The sequence below is a fragment of the Bactrocera neohumeralis genome, chromosome 4, assembly GCF_024586455.1.
Source record: "Bactrocera neohumeralis isolate Rockhampton chromosome 4, APGP_CSIRO_Bneo_wtdbg2-racon-allhic-juicebox.fasta_v2, whole genome shotgun sequence".
NCBI classification, from domain to species: Eukaryota; Metazoa; Arthropoda; class Insecta; order Diptera; family Tephritidae; genus Bactrocera; species Bactrocera neohumeralis.
In genome coordinates this window covers 21,314,539-21,337,380 of record NC_065921.1, presented here as the reverse complement: position 1 = coordinate 21,337,380, position 22,842 = coordinate 21,314,539, and the positions used below count along the sequence as shown (strand labels likewise).

The following is a 22,842-nucleotide window of genomic DNA, read 5'->3' as shown; positions in this document are numbered from 1 at the left end:
TTAAGCGCTATCACAGAGTGGGCTAGTTCGTTGGCCAGCTCATTGCTGGCTACCTCTTTATGCCCGGCAACTAGATTAGGTGTATAAGGTTGCAAACTGATAGCCTTTTATATATTCCTCCACTAAGAGCGATTTGATCTCATACGCTGAGATCGTCTTTACTGCCGCTTGACTATCGCTAAGTATAGCGATACGCTGGTTACGATAGTTGCGGTGGAGTTTCATTTCTGCACACTGACTTATAGCAAGAAGGGTTGAAAGATGCTCAGAATGCGTCCATTGCTCGCTAGGCTAGAATTTATTCGAACTATTCAACAAAGTTGGACTATTTTTTGCGGGGTTATAATAAGCCTGAGACGATTGACGTCTTGAGAGAGAATATGCGGCTCGTTATTGCTGACATACGGCTCCAATTGCTGTAAAAAGTGGTCGAAAATTGGGTCTCTGGGCTAGAATTTATTCGAACAAGCCGCGGCAGTCACTTGACTGAAGTTATTTTTAAACAACATCAAACCCTTATCTCTATAATAAAGCGTTTTTGGTCATAACATAGAATTATATGTGTTTTGTTTTCTTTTGAAGACCACATTTCTGAAGAAACACCCTTTTTAGATGTATATACATACATACATACATACATACATAGTATATTGTATGTGCGTATGTTTTTATGTTTTGGTTTTTTATGAGCGCACGCAGGAATTAGTCGCCGAGTTAACGGTGCACACGTAGAAGATGATGAAGGCGTCGAAAGTGGCGCAAAGCTATTTGGCAACACAGACGCGCGCACAAACACACATACACATTGCTATTGGAGCCGATGAAGTAACAGCATAAATAAAATAGCCAAAAAGCTATTTAAGCGAGCATTGGTTTGTATGTATGTCTGTGTGTGTATATGTATGTGATTAAGAACAACAAATTGACTGATGTGCTGCTCTTCTATTTATCTATTGCGGCAATAGCCCAGCGCAGCATATGGTGGAGCTGCTACAAATTGCTGAAGTGAGCCATTTTCAGTTGGCGAATTGCAGTCGCGTGTGGCAGTGAAGTGGCAGCAGCGAAGTACAGAAATAAAATCAGCAATAAATGTTGTCGCATTTGTCAAGCAAATTAGTGGAAAAATGTAATATTATTATTGCGGCAGCAGCCAGAGTGTGTCGGTTCTGTGTATTGTGTGTCCGAAGGCGGAAAGAAATGAAAAAATCAAGATAACTTGTTATAAATCATTGATAAGCAATCGGCTTAAATTCGCACTGCATAAAATATATTGTGCAACACAAGCGTAATTAATTATATAACACACAAGCTCCTTAAAAGAAACAGTGTATAATTCAAAATGAAGGCGCATAAATAAACTAAATTAACACGACAACAATAAATATGTAAATGTATGCCTAGAAGCCGGTTGCAAGTGAAAATCACTCAAAATTCGTGTCCTCATATGAAGTGTGTTCTGCTGCTCGTTTGCATGAAAAATTGAGCACACTCATATTCGTTCAAAATCTACGAGTCATACACACGGTTGCATGTCCAAGTAGCGAGCAATTTGTTGGCAAGTTGCAACTGCAACGCATATATACATACATACATACATTGCATATATAAATAAATATTTACTTGGCATTTAAACGGTTTTTAGTAATGCTAAAAGTGTTGAGTACCACGACTTTGTGCCACTGACGCCAGTGTGTGTTGACATAGCGAATGGGGGCGAATACATAAATCCATCTATAGGGGTACATACATACATATGTATATGCAGATATTGATGAATTTGATAGTGGAACTAAATCTGAAACAAAACAAGTAAGGAAGGGCTAAGTTCGGGTGTCACCGAACATTTTATACTCTCGCATGGTAAAGTGATAATCGAGATTTCATAATACGTCATTTACATATTTTTCAAATACCGTATTTTTGTAAAGTTTTATTCCGCTATCATCATTGGTTCCTAATGTTTATACTCGTATTATACAGAGAAGGCGTCAGATGGAATTCAAAATAGCTTTATATTGGAAGAAGGCGTGGTTGTGAACCGATTTCACCCATATTTCGTACATGTCATCAGGGTGTTAAGAAAATATTATATACCGAATTTCATTGAAATCGGTCTAATAGCTCCTGAGATATGGTTCTTGGTCCATAAGTGGGCGGCGCCACGCCCATTTTCAATTTTTAAGCAAAGCCTGGGTGCAGCTTCCTTCTGCCACTTCTTCCGTAAAATTTAGTGTTTCTGACGTTTTTTGTTAGTCGGTCAACGCACTTTTAGTGATTTTGAACATAACCTTTGTATGGGAGGTGGGCGTGGTTATTATCCGATTTCTTCCATTTTTGAACTGTATATGGAGATACCTGAAGAAAACGACTCTGTAGACTTTGGATGATATAGCTATAGTAGTTTCCGAGATATGTACAAAAAACTTAGTAGGGGGCGGGGCCAAGCCCACTTTTCCAAAACAATTGCGTCCAAATATGCCCCTCCCTAATGCGATCCTTTGTGCCAAATTTCACTTTAATATCTTTATTTATGGCTTAGTTATGACACTTTATAAGTTTTCGGTTTCCGCCATTTTGTGGGCGTGGCAGTGGGCCGATTTTGCCCATCTTCGAACTTAACCTTCTTATGGAGCCAGGGAATACGTGTACCAAGTTTCATCATGATATCTCAATTTTTACTCAAGTTACAGCTTGCACGGACGGACGGACAGACGGACGGACAGACGGACGGACGGACAGACAGACATCCGGATTTCGACTCTACTCGTCGCCCTGATCACTTTGGTATATATAACCCTATATCTGAGTCTTTTAGTTTTAGGACTTACAAACAACCGTTATGTGAACAAAACTATAATACTCTCGTTAGCAACATTGTTGCGAGAGTATAAAAAAACAAAGATATGTACAGGGTGGATCAAACGCGATTTTATTTTTTTGTTATTTAAGTGATGAAGAGTTACTGGAATAATTAAAAAACAAGAAAAAACATTAGATTCAACTGCATCAACTATAATCGTCTTCTTTATTGCCGTAGACACCGCTTACGCGCGTTGAGGTTACAATAGCGCTGGAGATTCTAAGCGTAGTCAGGTCCTTCTCCACCTGGTTTTTCTAACGGAGTGGAGTGAATGTCGACTGCGGTATTCGCCGTTGCCAATACGCAATGGACCATAAATCTGCTGCAGAACCTTTCTGTCGAAAACCCGTAGTTCCGACTCATAAGCTGTTGTCATCGTCCATATGTATGCACCATATAGTAGGACAGAAATGATGAGTGACTTGTAAAGTTTTATTATTGTTCGTCGAGAGAGAACTTTACTTCTCTATTGCCTACTCAGTCCGAAGTAGCACCTTTATACTCTTATAGAAGATTGTGCCTTCTCTATTTAGTTTTGCACCTCGAATTATTTTCTTCAGGAGTAGATTGAAGAATCCGGTCTTTTCCAAAAATTATTATCGAATTATTTTCTTCAAGAGTAGATTGAAGAATTCCGTCTTTTCCAAGATACTCAATAGTACTTTATTTGCGTTGTTAAGGAGGCTTATCTCACGGTAGTTGGCGCAGATGGTGGGGTCTCCCTTTTTGTGGATTGCAGAGCACTCTTAAATTCTAATCGTCGGTCATGCTTTCATCCGACCATTTTCTACAAAGATGCTGATGCATACTCCTTACCAGTTCTTTGGCGCCGTACTTGAATAGCGCGGGCGGCAACCCATCGACACCGCTACTATGTTGTTTTTCAGGCGGGTAAATGTTATTCGAACTTCATTATGGTCAATAATACCATTCACAAATAAAAGATACGTTAATTTGCATGGAGATTTCTTCAGAGATTCTCCGTTGCCTTAGACCAGAATCCATGTCAAATTTCGGAAACATATCTCCTTAAACTGAAAAAAAGCATGTGCACAATTCAGAACGTTATATCAAAAACTAAGAAACTAATTTATATACCGACCGTCTCTTTGTCTGTATATATGCCCAGTTAGATACCCTCATATTTCCTTAAAAATAGTGTCACAAAGCACATCTTTTTGCCTTTGACAAGGATTCTTAATTCCTCTCTTAAAGAAGGTATATTTCCTTCAATATGGAAACAGTACTTTATAATCCCTTTGCATAAAAGTGAATTTAGGTTATACATTGAAAACTATAATGGTATTGCAAAACTATAAGCTATACCTAAACCTTTGAAAGCTATTATTGCAGTCCATATAACTGTTTTGATGTTCGATTTCTAACAAATTTACGTGAATATGTAAACCATGCATCATTGGAATTTAAGGAATGAAAGCATGTTATATACACTGACTTTGGCAAAACTTTCAATAAATAAAATCTCTCGATACTCGTACATAAACTTGATCTTCTGGGCTTTCAAGCAAGATTTCTTCAATTGGCAACTTCTTATCTTTATAATAGAACACAACGAGTGATATTTGAAGGTACTCTATTAGATTCAATTGTTGTTTCTTCAGGTGTTCCGCAGTGTAGTCATCTTGGCCCGATTTTGTTCTTGTTATTTATTAACGATACTTCTTCTGTAATAGAATTCTCAAATATTTTATTATATGCCGACGACGTAAAGCTTTTTTTTAGGCATATACATATGTACCTCAACTGATGAAAGGTGCGATTGCAATTTGACACTGAATCTCAAAAAATGTAAAGCAATGTGGTTTTCTTGAAGATCTGGGTTCTCTCCTTCTTATGTAATAAAATATAAAAATTAAAACAGTTTTTAGTTTTGTTGATTTGGGAATTAATATGGATTCTAAGCTTAATTTTATTTCTCATATTGAAAACATAGTCTTGAAAGCAAAAGTTATTATCACTTTTGCTAAACGTTGGTCTAAAGAATTTAAAGATCCGTATGTTACTAAAATACTTTTTACAACTTTGGTTAGACCTGTATTAGAATATGGCTTAGTTGTATGAAATCCTAGTTACCAAATCTATTTTGACAAGTTAGAATCGGTTGAAATACAAATTTTACTTTTCGCCTTAGGGCACTTCCGTTGGGATTCTATGTTAAGCCTTCCTCCATACACTAGTCGTCTAAAGCTTATAAATCTACCCAGACTTTCGGGTCGTAGGGTAATGCTTGTTGTTATATTTTTAATAAAAATTTCAAATGGAACAGTTAGCAAATTTTTTCTCCTGTCAGAAGTTAAATTTAATATCCCGGTTCGCTTTCCAAGTCAGTTTAGACCCTTACTATTAAAATCTTTTATATCAAATTTTGAACATAACGTTCGTATATGTCATGATTTTAATTCGCATTCCTGCATATTTGATTTATTTGAGTCTCGTTTGGAAATTAAAAAGACCATACTTCTTTCCCTTTTTAAATAAAATCGTAACAATTGCTTATAACTTATTTAGTAGTATTAGATCTCCACGCTTAAAAACTATCTTGCCTTTCATGACTCGGCTGATTCCGCAAGTATGCGGAAGCGCCACTATCGTCGGTTGGCCGGGGGGAGGGTAATCTTTGGGTTATAAATCACCCAGCTCGTCAAAGTGATCACTTAGATATATACATATATATACATACATATATATATATTCTGGTCTAGAAATTTCAAAAAATCTAAGTTTTCTTGTTTATATTTTCAAAGTTTAACTGTTCAAGAATATGTGTGCAAGAAGATTTTTAAAAATTCAAATTATTTTCTGACCCGGCATCCAAACTGGTTCGGCCGGAACCAATCGAACAAAAGACATTACGCGAAACTTTAAACGTTTTTTCAAAGAACTTTTTCGGAACGAACCACGATTTCTCAGGTTCTACTGGACTGATTTTTGAAAACTTGAAAGAGTCTTCTTTATAGGCTTGTTATGGTTGGAACTAGCCCCATCTCCAAATTTTTATTTTTATTATTTTTAAAAAAAAATTCAAAATAGTCAGAAAAAGTGATCCAAAAAAACTTTTTTTTTTCAGGCAGTCGCCATTTTGTGAAAAAATTTTTTTCCCACTTTTCCGTAGTTCCGGCCATTGCGACATTATTCTAGATTAATAATCTTTTTTTTTTTGGTTTCAGATAACTAGGAGGGTTGAAATCATGGGTATGGTCACGTGGAAATTTTAAGAGACCCCCCACTTCGTCAGCTCATAATTTTTGAAATTTTTTACTTTTTTTAGTTTTTAATTTTTTCTGTACTCTTCTAAAATTAACAAATAACTAATAAAGAAATGGATAGTAAAAATATTAATGCCTTTTTTTACGACACTTTAAAAATTACCTGAAATTCATGCTTCTTGACCAGAAGCTTCTAGATCAGAAGAATTGAATCCCATTGAGGATGTTTCATGCTTCCGAGACACCCTTCGTTTTGTTTGCAAAAATGTCTAAACAGCGCTAAGTGAATCACAAGACATCATACATACATACTTGATCTTGTTAGGAATACAATATCTGATCACATCAATTTAGATACTTTAGCACGGGTCACTCTGACATGCATACCTTTTTGAAGCTCGCGAAAATATGGCTTAATATTAGTAAATTTCTGATATCCAAGGAGCACGCTACAAACTGTAATGTACAAAATTTATTTTTTATTTTATTATTTATTTTATTCAAGCTAGAAGGCCTCGAATTGCTTTGCATTTCCCGGTATTCTCCATATCTGGCCACAAAATGCCCGCTGGGAAAAAATTTTCGTCGAATGAAGAAGTGATCGCAGAAACTGAGACCTACAAGTATATTGTAGCAAAGGACAAATCGCGCTACAAAAATGGTATCGAAAGTCTGGAGGGCCGCTGTAATCAATGTATCACTTTTGTGGAATAAAAAAAGCGAATTTTGCTTTAAAAAATTTGTTTTACTATGGTAGGCCGTAGGTTTTTCAATTGACCTGTTATTAGAACGGTTTTTAGGGCAATATCCACTCTTGAAAGGCAGCCAACCCAATTATCATTTGCCCGATTTCTTTCGTATTTATCTTTAGTGTTATTTGGGTATAGCATTGCGTGTGTAGTAATGAGAGAACGAAGCGGAAGTCATAAATCTCTGAACTGTTTCTGTGGTAGGAATACAATACATAAGCACGTAGTATGTGTGTATGTATGTATATAGTTATCAACTGCAAATGACCAGCATAAGCGGAAGAGAGTGTTCTCATACGATATCACAAGTATTAAGAACTTTTTTAAAGAGTGATCCATTTCGAGGTTCCTTACTTAAAAAAAGAAGCATTTTGACTGGTGATTTCGAATGAACGGGTTTTGTCTTGCTCCATTGAATCGAAGGATTGCCTACATAGAGGTTAAATTTTTTATCCCCACAGGAAAAAGGGTGTGATATCACACGATCGTGGTTACCGAATTGTTCTAATTGATTGAATGTGGGTTGGCACCGGCTTGTTGAAATCAAATGTCGAAAGATCACGAGTTTCAATCCAGGCATCATTTGGCCATTTGGTTATGTTCTCAAGTATCATTTTTGATGAAATATGGAACGATAATTCCACCGGCCTACAAAACTATATCAAACTTTTGTTTTTTTCTAGATGAAATGGCAGATCTTGAATCTCTTATCAGGTTGCTTTTCGACCTACATTGGAGCATTTTGACTGGTGATTTTCGAATGACACGGGTTTTGTCTTGCTCCAAGGTCTGAATCGAAGCAAGATTGCCTACATAGAGGTTAAATTTTATATCCCCACAGGAAAATGTCTAAGGGTGTGATATCACACGATCGTGGTGGCTAACCGAATTGTTCTCTAAATAAATACATTGATTGATGCGATGTGTGGGAAGTGGCACCGTCTTGTTGAAATCAAATGTCGTCGAGATCACGAGCTTCAATTTCAGGCATCAAATAAATAACCGTATCATGGCCATTGATGGTTATGGTTCTCACACGTATCATTTTTGATGAAATATGGAGCGATAATTCCACCGGCCTACAAAACTATATCAAACTTTTGTTTTTTCTAGATGAAATGGCAGATCTTGAATCTCTTATCAGGTTGCTTTTCGACCTACATGCGGCAATTTTGCTTATTTACATACCCATTGAGCCAGAAATCTGGCAAATCGCTGAACAATTTTTGGCCCCAAAAACCTCAGATCATCTTTTCGAGAGCCGATAAGCGTAGTGATGTCGCTTGGAAAGGTCGATCGGCTTCAGCTCTTGCACAAGCTGTATTTTGTACGCTTTCAATTTAAAATCTCTACGTAAAATGTACCAGGTTGTTCCATACGTCGGTCCGAGATGCTGCCAACGGCGTCGAATCGACTCTCTACGGTTTTCGTGTACACTCTCAGCTAAGGCTGCTATATTTTCCTCACTGCATGTTGGACGTGGTTTATTCGGAATATTATCGAATAGTATCCAATAATAAATGCTGGATTATGTCTCAAGATGGGTTATGGTGTTGTGAATAGTACGCTCAGTGGGCCGCTTATGTTAACAATAATCGATCAGAAGAAACATTCTATTTTCACAAATAAATATCTTTTTCGAAGTTTTCGATACAAACATGGAGAGCTGAATAATTTTTAGTATAAAAGTGTTTTGAAATATCAAAAATGAAAACTGGAACAAATTTTTTTTTTCATATTTATGTACTAGAATACTCCCTGAAATTAGAAAGCCCTTTTGTCACACGGACATGGTTCTTTTTATCGACCTCAATTGTGATATGCCGTAATATTTTTTTCATGGAACTCACATAATATTATCTTTCAACGAATGCACCACTTTTGGCAGTAACGCGTTGAGTGTGGCAACACTATAGGTATATTTAAAGCTAAACATGTGCGTTCTATTGCTCAAATTTTGCATTCTCTCAATTTCGTATTGTATTTGATTTTACTCGGTTTTGTGTAGTGTATGCGTTTGTGGAATCTATTATTTTATGCTGATCGAGAGAAAAGCTTTTCAAGTTGACGCTCTTTACATACAAAATCACACATACTCGCACACATTTACGGTAAATCAATCGTTTTGCGACAAGATATACCCATTTATCTCTTATCTGCTCCTCTTTCGAGTATATGTTTTATTCATGTTCGTTGTATGGGAGCTTATCGCAACGCTCACATTTGCTTTTAAATGATTTGCCGGCAATAAATAAAAGCAGAAGTGTGTGTGAAAACTAAATAAAATGTGAATGAAAAAAACTATATAAAATGTTTGTGTATATAGTATATGCATGTATGTATTTATTTATTTATTTATCTCGCTGAGAGCGCTCAAATGAGTAGTGATAAAAATAAATGCGTAAAGTGCGAAAATAATGTGAAGGCGTGGAAACAGACGACACACAAGAAATAAAATAAACAAACGGCAAAAAGAGGTGTAAAATAAAGTGCTCAATATAAATACACGATTTTGGTAAAAATAAAGTTACGAGCTCAAATATATCAATACATGCGCAAAACTTGAGAGGAAAGCCAAAATAGAGACTAGCAAAATATTCTACATATTTATTTGAATAACAATCACAATAAAAGCAACAACCACAACAATGCCGGAAGCCACATCAACTTTCCCCTTTGTGTACACACCGGAACCGCCTAAGAAGGCGCCCATCATAAAACTCTCATGTGGCATCGGCGATACGGATGGATTTCCCGCCTTTGATGTCGACTCGGACGCCTATGCGGCCAAAGATGATCCCAAGTGGGGTTTCCTAATCACAGGCGGCGCTGAGTTTCACATGCCGTTGACCGTATTTCAGGTGAGAGACGCATTTCTTTGTTGCTGCTGCTTATTCATTTATGTGCATTCATAAATTATACTTGCAGTTGTGGTTTTACGTGTGTTTGAATGAGAATTGAGGGGAGAGGTGGATAAAAGCGTGTGTGCATGTTAAATGTTTATTTGCTTTATTCTTAAACAAGTGGATGTGAGTTTTCGCACGTATTTTTAAGTAAAGAAAGGCGTTTATCGTAGAAAGATACTTTTTATTAAAGACAAATAAGTAAAAATATAACATGAATAATCAAAAGCCACAAAGTGAGGTTGTAAAATATTTTTAATTACGAACTTCCTTCAACTGCATTCTTGAAAACTTAGATCACAAGTTATCCAACCTTTGTAAGAATGAGGTTGAAGCATCTTGGCAGTTTTGCCTGCGTCAAGCCAGAAAACATAACCAAACTGAGCTTCGCCGTCCGTCTTGATCAATTATATAGGGGTTTTAGACATCACAAGGGACCTGCGAGATCCCTGTTTGGATCGATCTCATTACTTAACCTCGCCTGGATATGCTTCAAAAGTGTATTTTTTTTAAACATCCAAGGGTATAAAAAGAGTTTTATCTTGATTTTGATCTATGGAGATCTGATCTGAACAATGTGTTAGAAGATTGTATTATGAAGATACTGTGTCAAATAAAAAAATTTTCCATACTGGAAATTGATTTCGGTCAGTTAGCCACACAAACTACAGGGTTTTTCACTAGGAGTGATATGATTTCTTTACAAAAACAAAACACTTTGTTGGCTAAGAAAATTTAAATGGTTTTTACTCAATTTCAACAATTAAGTTCTGAATATAAAATCGTTTTTTTTGCAGGAACGAATTCGATGAGCCCAATTTTCGAGTACTTTTTCCACTAAATCAAGCCATATTTCATGAATAGCACTTTCAAATTTTATTTCTAAAACTTGAAGAGAGTCTGGTTTATTGCCAAAGTTCAATAAGTTCAAATAACCCAACAAGAAGTAGTCTAATGCTGGTAAACCACAATTTCTAGGAGGCAATTCAACATCAAAATCTTTTGAAATAATCGATTCTCCAAACTTTTCTCGCATTAACTTGGTTGTAGTTCGAGATGTGTGACACATAGCCACGCCTTGTTAGAACCAGATTTTGGTTACAATTTGGTTATCATAGATCTGTACCGCTCTCCATTGGCAGTAACAGTATCACCAACTTCATTTCGAAAAAGTACGGACTGATGATTCCATAGACCAAAAGTCTCATCAAATGCAATGGTTGTTCATGAATAATTTGTAGATTTTCTTCGCACCAGAATCGACAATTTTATTTATTTACTGCATTATTTAAATGAAAGTGACCCTCATCACAAAAGAAGGTTTTCTTAAAAAATCATTATCGTTTTCAAGTGGTTTCAAAGCAAATTTACGACGTTTACGGTGGTCTAATGACTTTAATTCTTGAGTGAGAACAATTTTATATTCAGACGTAAGCTCAAATCCTTTCACAAAAACCGCCAAGGAGTGATTTCAGACAGTCCCAGTTCTTGAGAACGTCTTGGAATAGACAAATTGGGGTCATCAGCAACACTTGCCTTTTGCCAACTGGGTCTTTGTCTTATTGGCACTCAAACATTATGTAAAGAAAATGTTAGCTCGAAATTTTCAATAATTCCACGAATACGGAGCATAAGTGGACGATTATTACGACCATGAAATGGCAAAGGCGCACGAAAAGTTGCAATTGGAGAACAATTATTTTGATAATAATATTGAATATTTTGTAAAGGTTGTTCTTGCGTACATACATACTGAATACAATAAAAAAAATTTTAAAATAAAATATTGAAAATGGGCAAACCCAGTATTATTGAACTAAGTAAAACGATATCCCATCTTTCTGGCTAAGCTCGAATGCGGTAAAACTGTTCATTTTGTGATGCTATCCAAGAATCAACCCATTTTTCTATGTCATCTTGTCAGTGGAACTGCCCCTGAGCCAGACCATGTGCCATCGAAGGGTAAAAATAATAATCGGACGGTGCAATATCTGGGGAATATGACGGGTGTATTTGAACAGGGAATATTGTTATATAGACATCAGATAGAATCACGTTTGCGTACCTCTTCTGGTATTGAGCCCAACTTCCTTGTTTTTGAATCATTCCCAGCGCATATAGTCGCTTTAAAATGGCTTGGCGGGTGACACTCTTTGCTGTCCTTGCCTTTGACGCGTTTTAGAAGGTGTTGGCCTTCGTTCAGGCGGACGGCCTTTTATATCGAAATCGCCGTCTTTGAAGCGACTGAAAGAAAAACATCAACATTTCACGTAAATGACGATGCCAAGAAATCGGGCGAAAGTATACAAGTACGACACATATACAAAGTTGCTAATGTGGAAATACACTTCCTTCCAAGCGTTTGGGTTAAGTTTATCGAGTTTTGGATTTATAAAACTCGGTCACCACTTACTAACTACTAGAGCCATCTATTGACAAACAGCGGGAGTTTAGTTACACATCGAATACTTATTCAAAAAAAATAATATGGGCATAAGACCATAACTGTTATACAAAGAATTTTCAGAGGTTTAGGATAGTTTAAAGTTTAAAGCATAGTTCAAAGTTCTGCTTTCATAAATTTAAAAATATGTGAAATATATGGAAAAGTAAAAGTACAAGTTCTTCTGTAATTATTCAAAATCACAAAATTTACCTCATTTCCTTCACTTATTGGCTTTGCTCTCTCTTAAAAAAAAAATAAATAAAAGTAATTAGTATCTATGCCAAATGCGCATATATGTATCTCGAGTTTAATTATTTTCTATACTTAAATTTACCCCAAAACGCTTCCAAAATTTAATGCACCAGACAATATGCTTTTCAGAACAACAAATTTACGCCAATAATAAATAGCGGCATAGATTACGCTGCTCCCAATTCGCTAAAGTCTCGCGCCAGATGCATCATTTGAAATACATATATACACAATATATGCATGTACATGTAGAACAATTTATTATATTTACGTGCGTCGTTAAATAATACCCTGTAGGAAATTTTACATCTCTGCTTTATGCGAGTTTATAAGGTTGAACATTAAATTTTGAATGCTATAGAAGCTATAAAAAGTTCTAACCAAAAGCTTTTCTACTGAAATATTATAATATATAATAATTAATTAATTAATAATTATTAGTGTTTAGTATAAGCTTATCTTTCTGAAGTACATAAAGTGCATTCGGCGATTTTTACGATGAGTGAAATTATTCAACAAAGAATTTCCATTAAATTTTGTATGCGGAATCAGAAATGTTTTTGATTGGTATAAATTATTCAAAAATTGTCGATAATGCGTTGACGACGCACCACGTCCAGGACGGTCATCGACATCAACTGATGATCAACACGTCAATAAAACATGAAAAAACATTAACTTAGGCTGCACCGAAGCTAATATACCCTTCATAGGTGCATTTCTTTTAGTAACTATGTGTTCAGTTTGTATGGAAGCTATATGCAATAGTAATCCGATTTGAAAAATTTTTTTGGAGATTATATTATTTCTATGAACAATAACTCATACCAAATTTCGTGAATATATGTATCTTGTCAAATGCAAAAGTTTTCCATACAAGAGCTTGATTCCGATCGTTCAGTTTATATGGCAGCTGTATGTTATAGTGGTCCCATACCGGCAGTTTCGACAAATGAGCAGCTTCTTGAAGAGAAAATGACATTTGCAAAACTTTAAAACTATCTTAAAAACTGAGCGACTAGTTCGTATATATACAGACAGACGGACAGACAGACAGACGCACATGGCTAAATCGACTCAGCTCAACATTGATCATTTATATATATACTCATTAAATTATCATATATCATTAAATTTTCTCGAAAAACAGCATTGTGGTAACTGTTTGTGAAACAACTACTAGGATGGCGATGAGTTTTGGATCTATGCTTACCAAGCAGAAACAGACGATCAATCGGCCGAATATTGTGGCAAACGTGAGCCGAAGTCGAACAAACCACATCAAAGCAGGTTAAAATTCAAGGTTATGTTGATAGTTTCCTTCGAGGTCTGGTGCACTCCGAATTGTTTCCGACCAGCCAAACTGTCAATTAAGAACACTATTGGAGTGTTATGCGTCGTTCGCGCGAAGCTATTCATAAAAAGAGGCTATGGAACTACGAGGTCTTGGTTTTTGCACCACGATAATGCACCTATTCTTCGTGAGTTTTTCGTGAAATTCTTAACCAATATAATGCCACAACCACCGTATTCGACTGATTTAGCTCCGTGGATATTCAGTAAACTTAAACGACCGCTCGGGGAAAATCGTTTTGAGTCAATTGAAGACATTAAACGTGGTTCGCTTCGCGCATTGAAGGCTATTCCGGAACTTGACTGGATTTTAAAACATGTTGACACAAGTGTATTGGAGCACCATCGTCGCTCAATGTAAGAAATGCAATTTTTCGAAAATTGCTTTAAAAATTTTAAAGCTTTACGCTAAAGCTGACTGACTGAACTGACTACAGGAAAATCTTCTATCAATTGAATAATTTTTGTTTGTTATAAAAGTATGCTTTAAGCCAAAACAGATTTTTAATTTGTTTTTAAACCCTGGAATGGCTTAACTTTTAAACTCACATAACCAAGATGATATGAATCGGTCAAGGAATGCCAATAAAGTGAAATCCCAAAAGATTGATGATTTCATGTAGGATTATATCTCAGCACATAAGTATTGAAAGTGCTCCGTAAATATAACGCATACTCCTTTTTAGAAATTTTATTGTAAAACGTATTTTACCACCAAAGAGCATTTTACATATTTTATGAGAAAATGATAATGAGAATTGTCAACCTCAACCGAGTTTCGAAAAACTTTTATTTATATAGATATTTCTCTAAAGGGTATTGGCTACATCACACACATATCTAAGAATTATGAATGTACTATGTATATACTCGTATAACATAATTTATGTTTTCTGTATTTACATTTTTATAAGCTTGTTAGTGAGTTAGCCAACCACTTGCCCAAAGTCATTCATTATGAGATGAAATGAGATAAATGAGCATAAAAGTGTCGAGGCAAACACAACAATTTTTTTACTGCAAAAGTTTGCAAAACAGGTAATTAGTCAGAGATTTGCAATAATGAGGCAGCAAAAAGTTATCCGGCTTTTTTCTGTGTTATCCCGTTAGGCGCAATGTATGGAGATACTACATATACAGAATTATAGCGTAAAAAAGGAAATTATTTTTATTAAATTTTTAATGTATTTAGTATTACACAATAAGAGTTTTTATTTTGCTTCGAGCGTTCGTTGGCATAATGTGCTAAATAAACGGTTAATTAAAGCACAAATCTAAACGAGAATTACGTATACGCCCTGTTGAACGTTTAACAATTGATATCAAGTTAGCCGTAGATTCTATTTTTTAGTTATTTTTCTATTTTTTATTGAATGTTTGTTTGCTTTTTAGATAAGCTAATAAATAATGTTTGAACAATGCCATAATTAAGTCTACTGGCTACCTTTTAGCAAATCGTTCATAAATCGAACATTTGTGATTTGAATATATGAATGCTCCACTTTAATTTTCTACTACTCAGGCATTGGTGATTACGTTCTCACCGGCATAATATTTGAAGTAAAAACGGCTGCTATATTTTCTTCACTACGTTCTGGACGTGGTCTATTCGGTCGAATATTATCAGATAAAGAAAGCTGGGTCTCAAACTGGGTGATAATGTGGTAAATACTACGCTCAGTAGGCCGATTATGTTGACCATAAGTTGAGCGAAGCGCGTGAAACACATTCTTTAAAGTTTCTGTGATGAAATACCACACAATACTGAACAAAAATAACATGACAGTTTGACACGACTCACGCTTGATCTGTCAAAAAAAGATTATTGAAAAATACCTCTACTTGGATCACCCGTTAAACATACTTGACATACAAGTATGAAAACAATTGAAAAGCATTATTTGAGTAATTTTGGCAATTATGTATAGCTTGATGAGAAGAGTGGGCTCGGCTGCCGCAAAATTCAATTCATAACAGGTGTTCGCTTGAACAGGTGCGAAAGCTTTTATTACATGAGAAATAGTCTCGTACGTTTGCACTTATGTGCTAATGAAGAAGAGGGGGGAGGAAATGAGATTACAATATATAAATTATATAATAAAGGGTCTATCAACAGGAATGACGTTTTGTTAAAGTCACATAAAACAGTCAAATTTCGGCAAAATGGCTAATTATGATCGTATGCCATTTATGATTTGAACAAAATGCTGGCTACCTCCAATCAATTACGACAACTTTTGATGACCCAATACAGCATTTCGACTAGAACTTCGGCTTTAGTGCGCTGAATGTTGCCTTCACGCTTCTCGAGCGTTCCTGGTTAATTGCCGTAAACCTTTGATTTGACATAACGGTAGAGAAAATAATATAGAGGCGTTAAATCGCATGATATTGACGGCCATTTGATTAGATCATTTCTCAAAATTACCGAGTCGCCAAACTTTGCATGCAATATGTCCCTGTTCAGAAGTGAAACATGAGGCGGCGGCAATCTTGTTGGAAACAGATATCGGCTGCGTGAATATTATCAAATTTCGTGAAAAAAGGACGGCCAAAGTCATATTATAAGGTGGCTATTTTTGATGGTAACAGCATTTACGGCCTCGCTTCCGAGTGATTCCCAAGCGTTGAACCAATGTGAAACGTGATATGTTGGACTGGCAAATCTTACCGAACATACTAAATTATTAAACTGCATTGTCTACAGAATTCTTAAGAGATATTTGGACCTACGATTTCAAAAATCAATCCATTTGTGTATAACTGCCAATATAAATAAATTTTAAATATTCATATTTGTCTGCGCCGATCGCTGCTTGCCAAAAAAAAATATTAGTCGTCCAACCAGAGTCCCGCTATTACGGCCAAATTACTGTTTATTTATTTGTGTACATAGTTTTGGCAAATTTGAAGCACACGACAGCCGTCAATTGGCAAGCAAAAGGGCGTTGTGGGCATGGTGCGGTGGAAAGTAGGTTGTATTAATATGGATATGTATGTACTTGTACTCATACGAATATTTATGCATGTTGTTCAGCGTACGTCAGCGCGACGCACGAGCTGCGCAATAAGCGCCAGAACAACTGAAGGAGGCACACAAAAGAACATACTATATTTTACTTAAAGTATATATGAGCATTGTGTTGATTTTTTTTTGTAAATATATATTATACATACATATGAGCATATACTTATATATACATGTATGTACTTTTTAATTTTGCTTAAGAAACATTTTTGAACTCAATATTGTGCATTCAAAAATTGTGTGTGCTCATTGCTGTGTTGAACGTTTCATTGAAAGCATTACTTGTTCGTGCGTATTCGCCGGGAGCTGGTGGATAAAATATAAATACCATCCTTTTGGCACTTGCATAAGAAAAATCGTAACGGAAAGACATATAAAAAAGTACCAAAAGTTATTGTCAAAAACAATTTCACTGTAGTTTTGTGCGTCTTTCTCCGCCATAACTTGCTTAAAACTGATAAAAGTTGTTGTGTCTGTATATTTTTAGGTGACGCCAGACGGTTTAGCGGACAAAGGTGGCATCCGTTTGGGTGATATTATACTAGAAATTAACGAAGAAGACGCTACTGAGCTTACACTTACTCAAGCGCATGAGAAAATTGCAGCTTGCGGCAAGAAAATCCATTTCCTTGTGAAGAAGTGAGTAGCTTTTTTAAAACTGTTGTTGTTGTAGCCTGTTTTGTGCTTTGCAGTTGCGTTATAGTTTCCGTATATCATTTCCTGTGCGAGTAAAAACGAAATATTATGTCTTCTGTACTTTGCAGCATGGAGGAAGATCCAGATTTCGAGTTGGGCGAGGAAAAGTCTATTGTGCTGCGTGTGCCAAAACCGGCACCACCGCCGAAGGGTGAGTGTGAAACGACTGCATTTTTTGCAAACTGGCAATCTTTCGACAGTTGTGGCATGCAACCGTTTGTATTTTGTGTGGCATGCACTTAATCCCAATTTCCTTCACTTAGTGACATGTTGCTTGTACGCTTGCATTCGCATGTATCCAACGCATATTTAATCCGCGTTTCCGCACTTTCTTCTTACCTTTGCATGTATATTCTGAACCTTTTTTGTCGTTGCTTTTGTTTTTTTTTTTTTTGTTTTGCTTTTCGCTTTGTACTCACTTACTAACGCGGTTTTCTTGGTTTATCAATTTCGTTTATTTTTATTTTCTGTAGAGTTCACCCCAACCCCATTGCTAGGCACCCGTTTTTGGCATCCCATCATGTGGATCGATCCACCCGAGCCACCGAAACCGAAGAAAAAGAAAACCAAAACCGAAGTCGATGAAGAGGGCAATGAAGTTATCATTGAATTGAGTGAGGATGAATCCTCAGAGGATGAAGAGGAAAAGGTGATTTGCTTAATGCACATCGTAACATTCGATATGATAATTTATCCTTTCACGCTTTACTCCTTTTTCCCAACTACTACCACTACTACTATCACTACTACCGCTAATTGACACACTGACGGTTGCGTGCCAAACATTCATACATAATTGACGAGTTGCGTCAGAAGTAAAATTTGATAAACGCGTAGTAACTCTGTCAGAATACAGTCGTACAAAGATACATAGTAAACTCTATGGGTTAAAGGCATTTACATACATACGTAATGTAGATTCTATTTCATAGTGCGCTAAGAAAAGGTCATGTCCTTGTAGTACTTTTGTCTATTGAGATCAATGTAGGATAGGAAACAATTAAGAAGGACAATGATTCTTAAGAAAAAAATTTGAGAGATATTTAGTAGAGATAATAGCCTCAGCTTAGAGGTACGAAATCATTTGGAAAAGCTTCCGTAGATTTTAAAGGGCTATTATTTATTAAGAGGATAAAAGCTAACAAATTTATTTATCATTGTGATGAAGCTCTTAATTCGTATAATTCTTGCGCGCCGATAGATGGACATATTATCATGTCTGGTATACAGAAATTGACACTAAACTGGAGTTAAGAAGATCTCTGGGTCTTATGGTGTTTAAAAAAAATTTTTAGAGGATATTCTTTGCACTAAAACAAATATGAGACTACAATATTTTATGTATTTTAAGGTTTGATTCGTGGCACCGATTTACAGCCGTTTTCAAGGGATGAACTTTCATTCCGTCTTTTTCCTCTTCACTGAAAGCATTTATTTACTTCATTATCACACTCGTTTGGGTACCTGTCCTTAGCGGAATCGCTGGAAACAGCAAATCCAATGAGATATGAAGAAGGAGCTTCTTTGGCTTTCCCTGTACATTCCTCTTGCAGTCTAGCACTGAAACTATGGACCTCTCGTGAGCTTAGTATTCGTAGACCGATACGGACCCTCTGCGACTGCAACATCCTTCTGGCCCAGGGTAAAACAGAGTGGACTTACTGAACTACTTGTTACTACTATCTTGCCGCAATCGCAGAAGTTCTTGTACTTAATACATCGTCCAATAAGCATTCATGCGGTACAGCTAAAAGTCTTGTCGAACGCAAACTGTCAAAGTTTTTCGAAGAAGGTGAGGTAGAAACATGCAGCCATTTTTTCCTCCATTGTCCGGTTCTTGCTAGACTAAGATTCAAACGGCTCGTCTGCTATACTTTTGGCGGACCAGAAGAGATGCCGCCTCAAAAATTTGGGACAGGCTCTAACCGCTTTGTGAAATTATGCGGGTCTTTACGATCAATATATAAAAGTTTTAGGTATCACAACTAAATGACGTTCTAAGTTGTCTAAGTAAAATCCCTGTTGGCGCTTGTAGTATGATCTGCCTTTAATCAAACCCTTACCGCATATGTGCAGGGACGTTTTCTGAAATGAGTTCACAGCATGACGATATTCTTGAAATCAGTTACTGTCAAGACCATGGTTCAAGCGTCGTTGTCTCTGCCGTTCGTTACGGCGCGAAAGGATCCATGGTTAGATCTGTTCTAAATGTACTGACTTTAAAAGCGGATAGAGTTGGGCTAGATTTTAGAATTTTTCTTTAATTGAATGATTTGAGCTTAGATTTATTTAATGAAAAGCCCTTCCAAATTTCATAATCACGATAGTATGTATAGGTCTACTGACATACTCTTACAATAAGCATGTTGCCTCCCCGATAAAGGATCTTTTGGAATACTCCACTTATGTGTCAGCCGATCCTTCTACAGCCTTTCAAACTTTTTATTAAGAAAGAGGAGAGCCTGGTGAGCCTAAAATTCTTTACCGTGACGAGAGAGCTCTTACCATTTTTTGGTATCAACGTAACTCTGACCTTTCTCAAAGCCCTGGTAAACCCCAGTCTTATGAAGTTCGCGTAGATATATATCAGCCAGTTTCATGACACTCTAATATCCTGTTGCAGTTGCGCTGGGGTGATGCCAGCTGGCCGCGAGGATTTGAATGATTTGAACTAGTCAAGTCACGTGCCGTTCAAAGTCGACAAATGCTAATCAATCCTCTTGTAGCACTAAGAGAGGAGTGTATTTCCTGGAAAGTTTTTCTTTTTATTGACATCCTTAAGACAACGAGGGAATGGGGTTCTTTGCGAGGATGCGCCTGAACATAGCGGACTCCTGACTATCCTCTACTTTCTCACAGAAGATTTTCTATGAAGTTCTCTTGAGCTTTCTTGTCTCGTAATTGTATATTGATAATCCAGTTTCATATAAAACGTCATTAAATCTCCCCCGGATAGTCTTATTGAATAAGCGTCTGCAAGATTCCCCGATTTCTAACCTAAGATCCAACAGAAGAGTTTAGTACCAGTGGCCAGAGCTGAGCTGGTCATCAAGAACCCTCCAATCTGAGAGCAATCTGCTGCCTACTTACAAAACTAAAAGAAATATTCCTTTTAAACGTTTTAAGAAATAGCCTAGAACATGTCGATTTTCTCCTCAAATTACAACCAGAAAATATTTAATAGATAAAACTTTTTAAGATGTAAATATTACAGTCCATCAAAAATTTCAAATTTAATCCCATTCAATCCATTTCAGAAAAAATAAACTGGTTAATTTCCGTTAAAAATAAATAAATATCAAATTATTATTACTAGAGTAGGACATAATTATTTTAGTTAAATAATTTTTGGAACTGATTATGCCAAAATAATTTTGATAAGCCTTTCCTAACATTACCATAAACTTCAATATAAAAACACCCGGCATTCACACAAATCAAATTTCTGAACCAGAAATATACTAAAAGCAAAGAAAAATTTGTTTACTACCCAAATAATTCTTGGCAAAAGATATGCTTAAAAATAAAATACCCAGCATATAAACATCTCAGTCCGTTAAGATGCCGTTAACACCGTAAAGTACCTTGACATTAAAACGCATCCACTTCCACACAAAACTCCAAAGCCATCCACAGCAGCCACCTACTAATGTATATTCCACTTTACGACTGTCACAACCATAACTGTACAATAAAAATTAAAAAAAAAAAAAATAAACCAAAATTCTCTATTCACAACCCGCGCTGCCGCCGCCGCCGCTGCTTTAAACCATGCTTTGTTACGCCCCAACGAAACCAAACCACCGTGAAACGCCAAACGCTTTCCGCCATTTGAATCGACTTTGTACTTCGCCACCGCCACCGTGCAATCGTAGGAGTTGCCACACCATCGCATCATACGCAATATACGCCGCTTCTTCGCCGAGGTGGGCGAAAATCATGAGCTGAGAGAACGTACCATTGAGGATATGCTGCTGGCGCTGCCCACCGCCTCGCGTTCAATGAAACCGACCACGCAGCCGCGTGAGGAGACCAGGGGTCGACGCAATGTCAATGCGTCGAACGCCAAACGACGCGGTGGACGTCAAACGGGTCGCAAGAGTGGTCGCAAAACGGCAAAGGACTCAGATGATGAGGATACGGACGAGGATAAAGACGAATATGATAGTGATGAGGATTAGATTAGCTTGGCTAGGGGTGATGAGCCTGCGAATAAATATTATTGCGTTTTGAAATTTTGTCCGCTTTACATAAATCACAATATGAAATTATAATTAATTAAAATACATTTTTGCTGATAACCAACCAAAGAAGTATGTTGAAGTTGTATATGTGTATGTATATATATATAATGCTTATGAAAATATGGAGGGAACAGGATTTGCGCACAGTAAATGAAATATAAACATGTATTATATATTTTGAATATGTTGAAATGTTTTTGAACCAATGTGTGTGAGTTGTAAATATGGTTTTTGAAGTTTTTGAATTTTTTTAACCTTTGTTTGATAAATTTGCATGGAATTTTCATTTTTAAATTATTTACAAATTATATCTAAGTTAACAACACTGTGTTGCAAAAATGACTTTTTTCTGGGTATTCGACCAAATCAAAATTTTTCGCGTAAATTGAGGCATGTGTAAAAAATCAATCTCTGCATTCTTCGAAATTAAGCTTATTGGGAAATATCATTATTTATTTTAGTATAGTATATAGTTACTAAAAATTAAAAAAGATGGATATAATCTACATTTTCCTCCTAATTCAATGGTCTACAACATCTTTCGGTCTAACTTATATGACAGTTGTTATGTGGGATCAAAGTGGGATCTCCGAAAAAAAATTATTTCAATATTATTGATTGAATATTTTTATATTACATTGGAATATGAAGAAATATGGATAATATTCATTAATAAAATTTTCAGTAAGTTCAATTTAAAACTTTGAAGGCAAAAATTTCGATTTTGGAAGCTTGGTATGAAAAAATTGTATCATACAATTCCTAAGCACAAAAAATTAGTTTGGTACCAGCCGAGTGTAATTAATTGGACAGTTCTAAGATTACTTTAAGTCAGTTATCTAACCTAACTGATCACTCAAAATAGCAGGGAGATTACATTTAGGCTGCTAAATATAGCCTTTGTAAGACCAGATACACACTTTTGTGATTGGAAATTAACTCTTGACAAAGCGCCTTGAACCTTCACACATCTGTTCTGGTGCTTTATTTCCTTTCCCTTATTTCATCTGGATTTCTAAAAGTATGAGATCCGAGACATTTTAATCTTGATCTGGCAAATGTGGCACATCTGAGTGGAAAGTAT

General features: G+C 36.2%; 2 protein-coding genes across 3 annotated transcripts in view; both read left to right on the top strand.

Annotated features, from left to right (window-relative positions):
• LOC126756958 (surface protein-like) overlaps positions 1-22,842 on the top strand; it is a 54,249-nt gene that overhangs the window by 24,151 nt on the left and 7,256 nt on the right. The window lies entirely within an intron of this gene.
• LOC126756959 (VID27-like protein) lies at positions 1,033-21,940 on the top strand. Of its 2 annotated transcripts, XM_050470468.1 has the most exons (6): positions 1,033-1,126; positions 9,222-9,697; positions 17,306-17,457; positions 17,583-17,665; positions 17,988-18,163; positions 21,390-21,940. In XM_050470468.1, the coding sequence occupies exons 2-6, from the start codon at positions 9,485-9,487 to the stop codon at positions 21,693-21,695; spliced, it is 930 nt and encodes a 309-aa protein (XP_050326425.1). In that variant the 5' UTR covers positions 1,033-1,126; positions 9,222-9,484; the 3' UTR covers positions 21,696-21,940. The 2 variants fall into 2 exon arrangements, with proteins under 2 accessions (XP_050326425.1, XP_050326426.1); XM_050470469.1 differs by lacking the exons at positions 1,033-1,126; positions 9,222-9,697 and adding an exon at positions 17,046-17,240.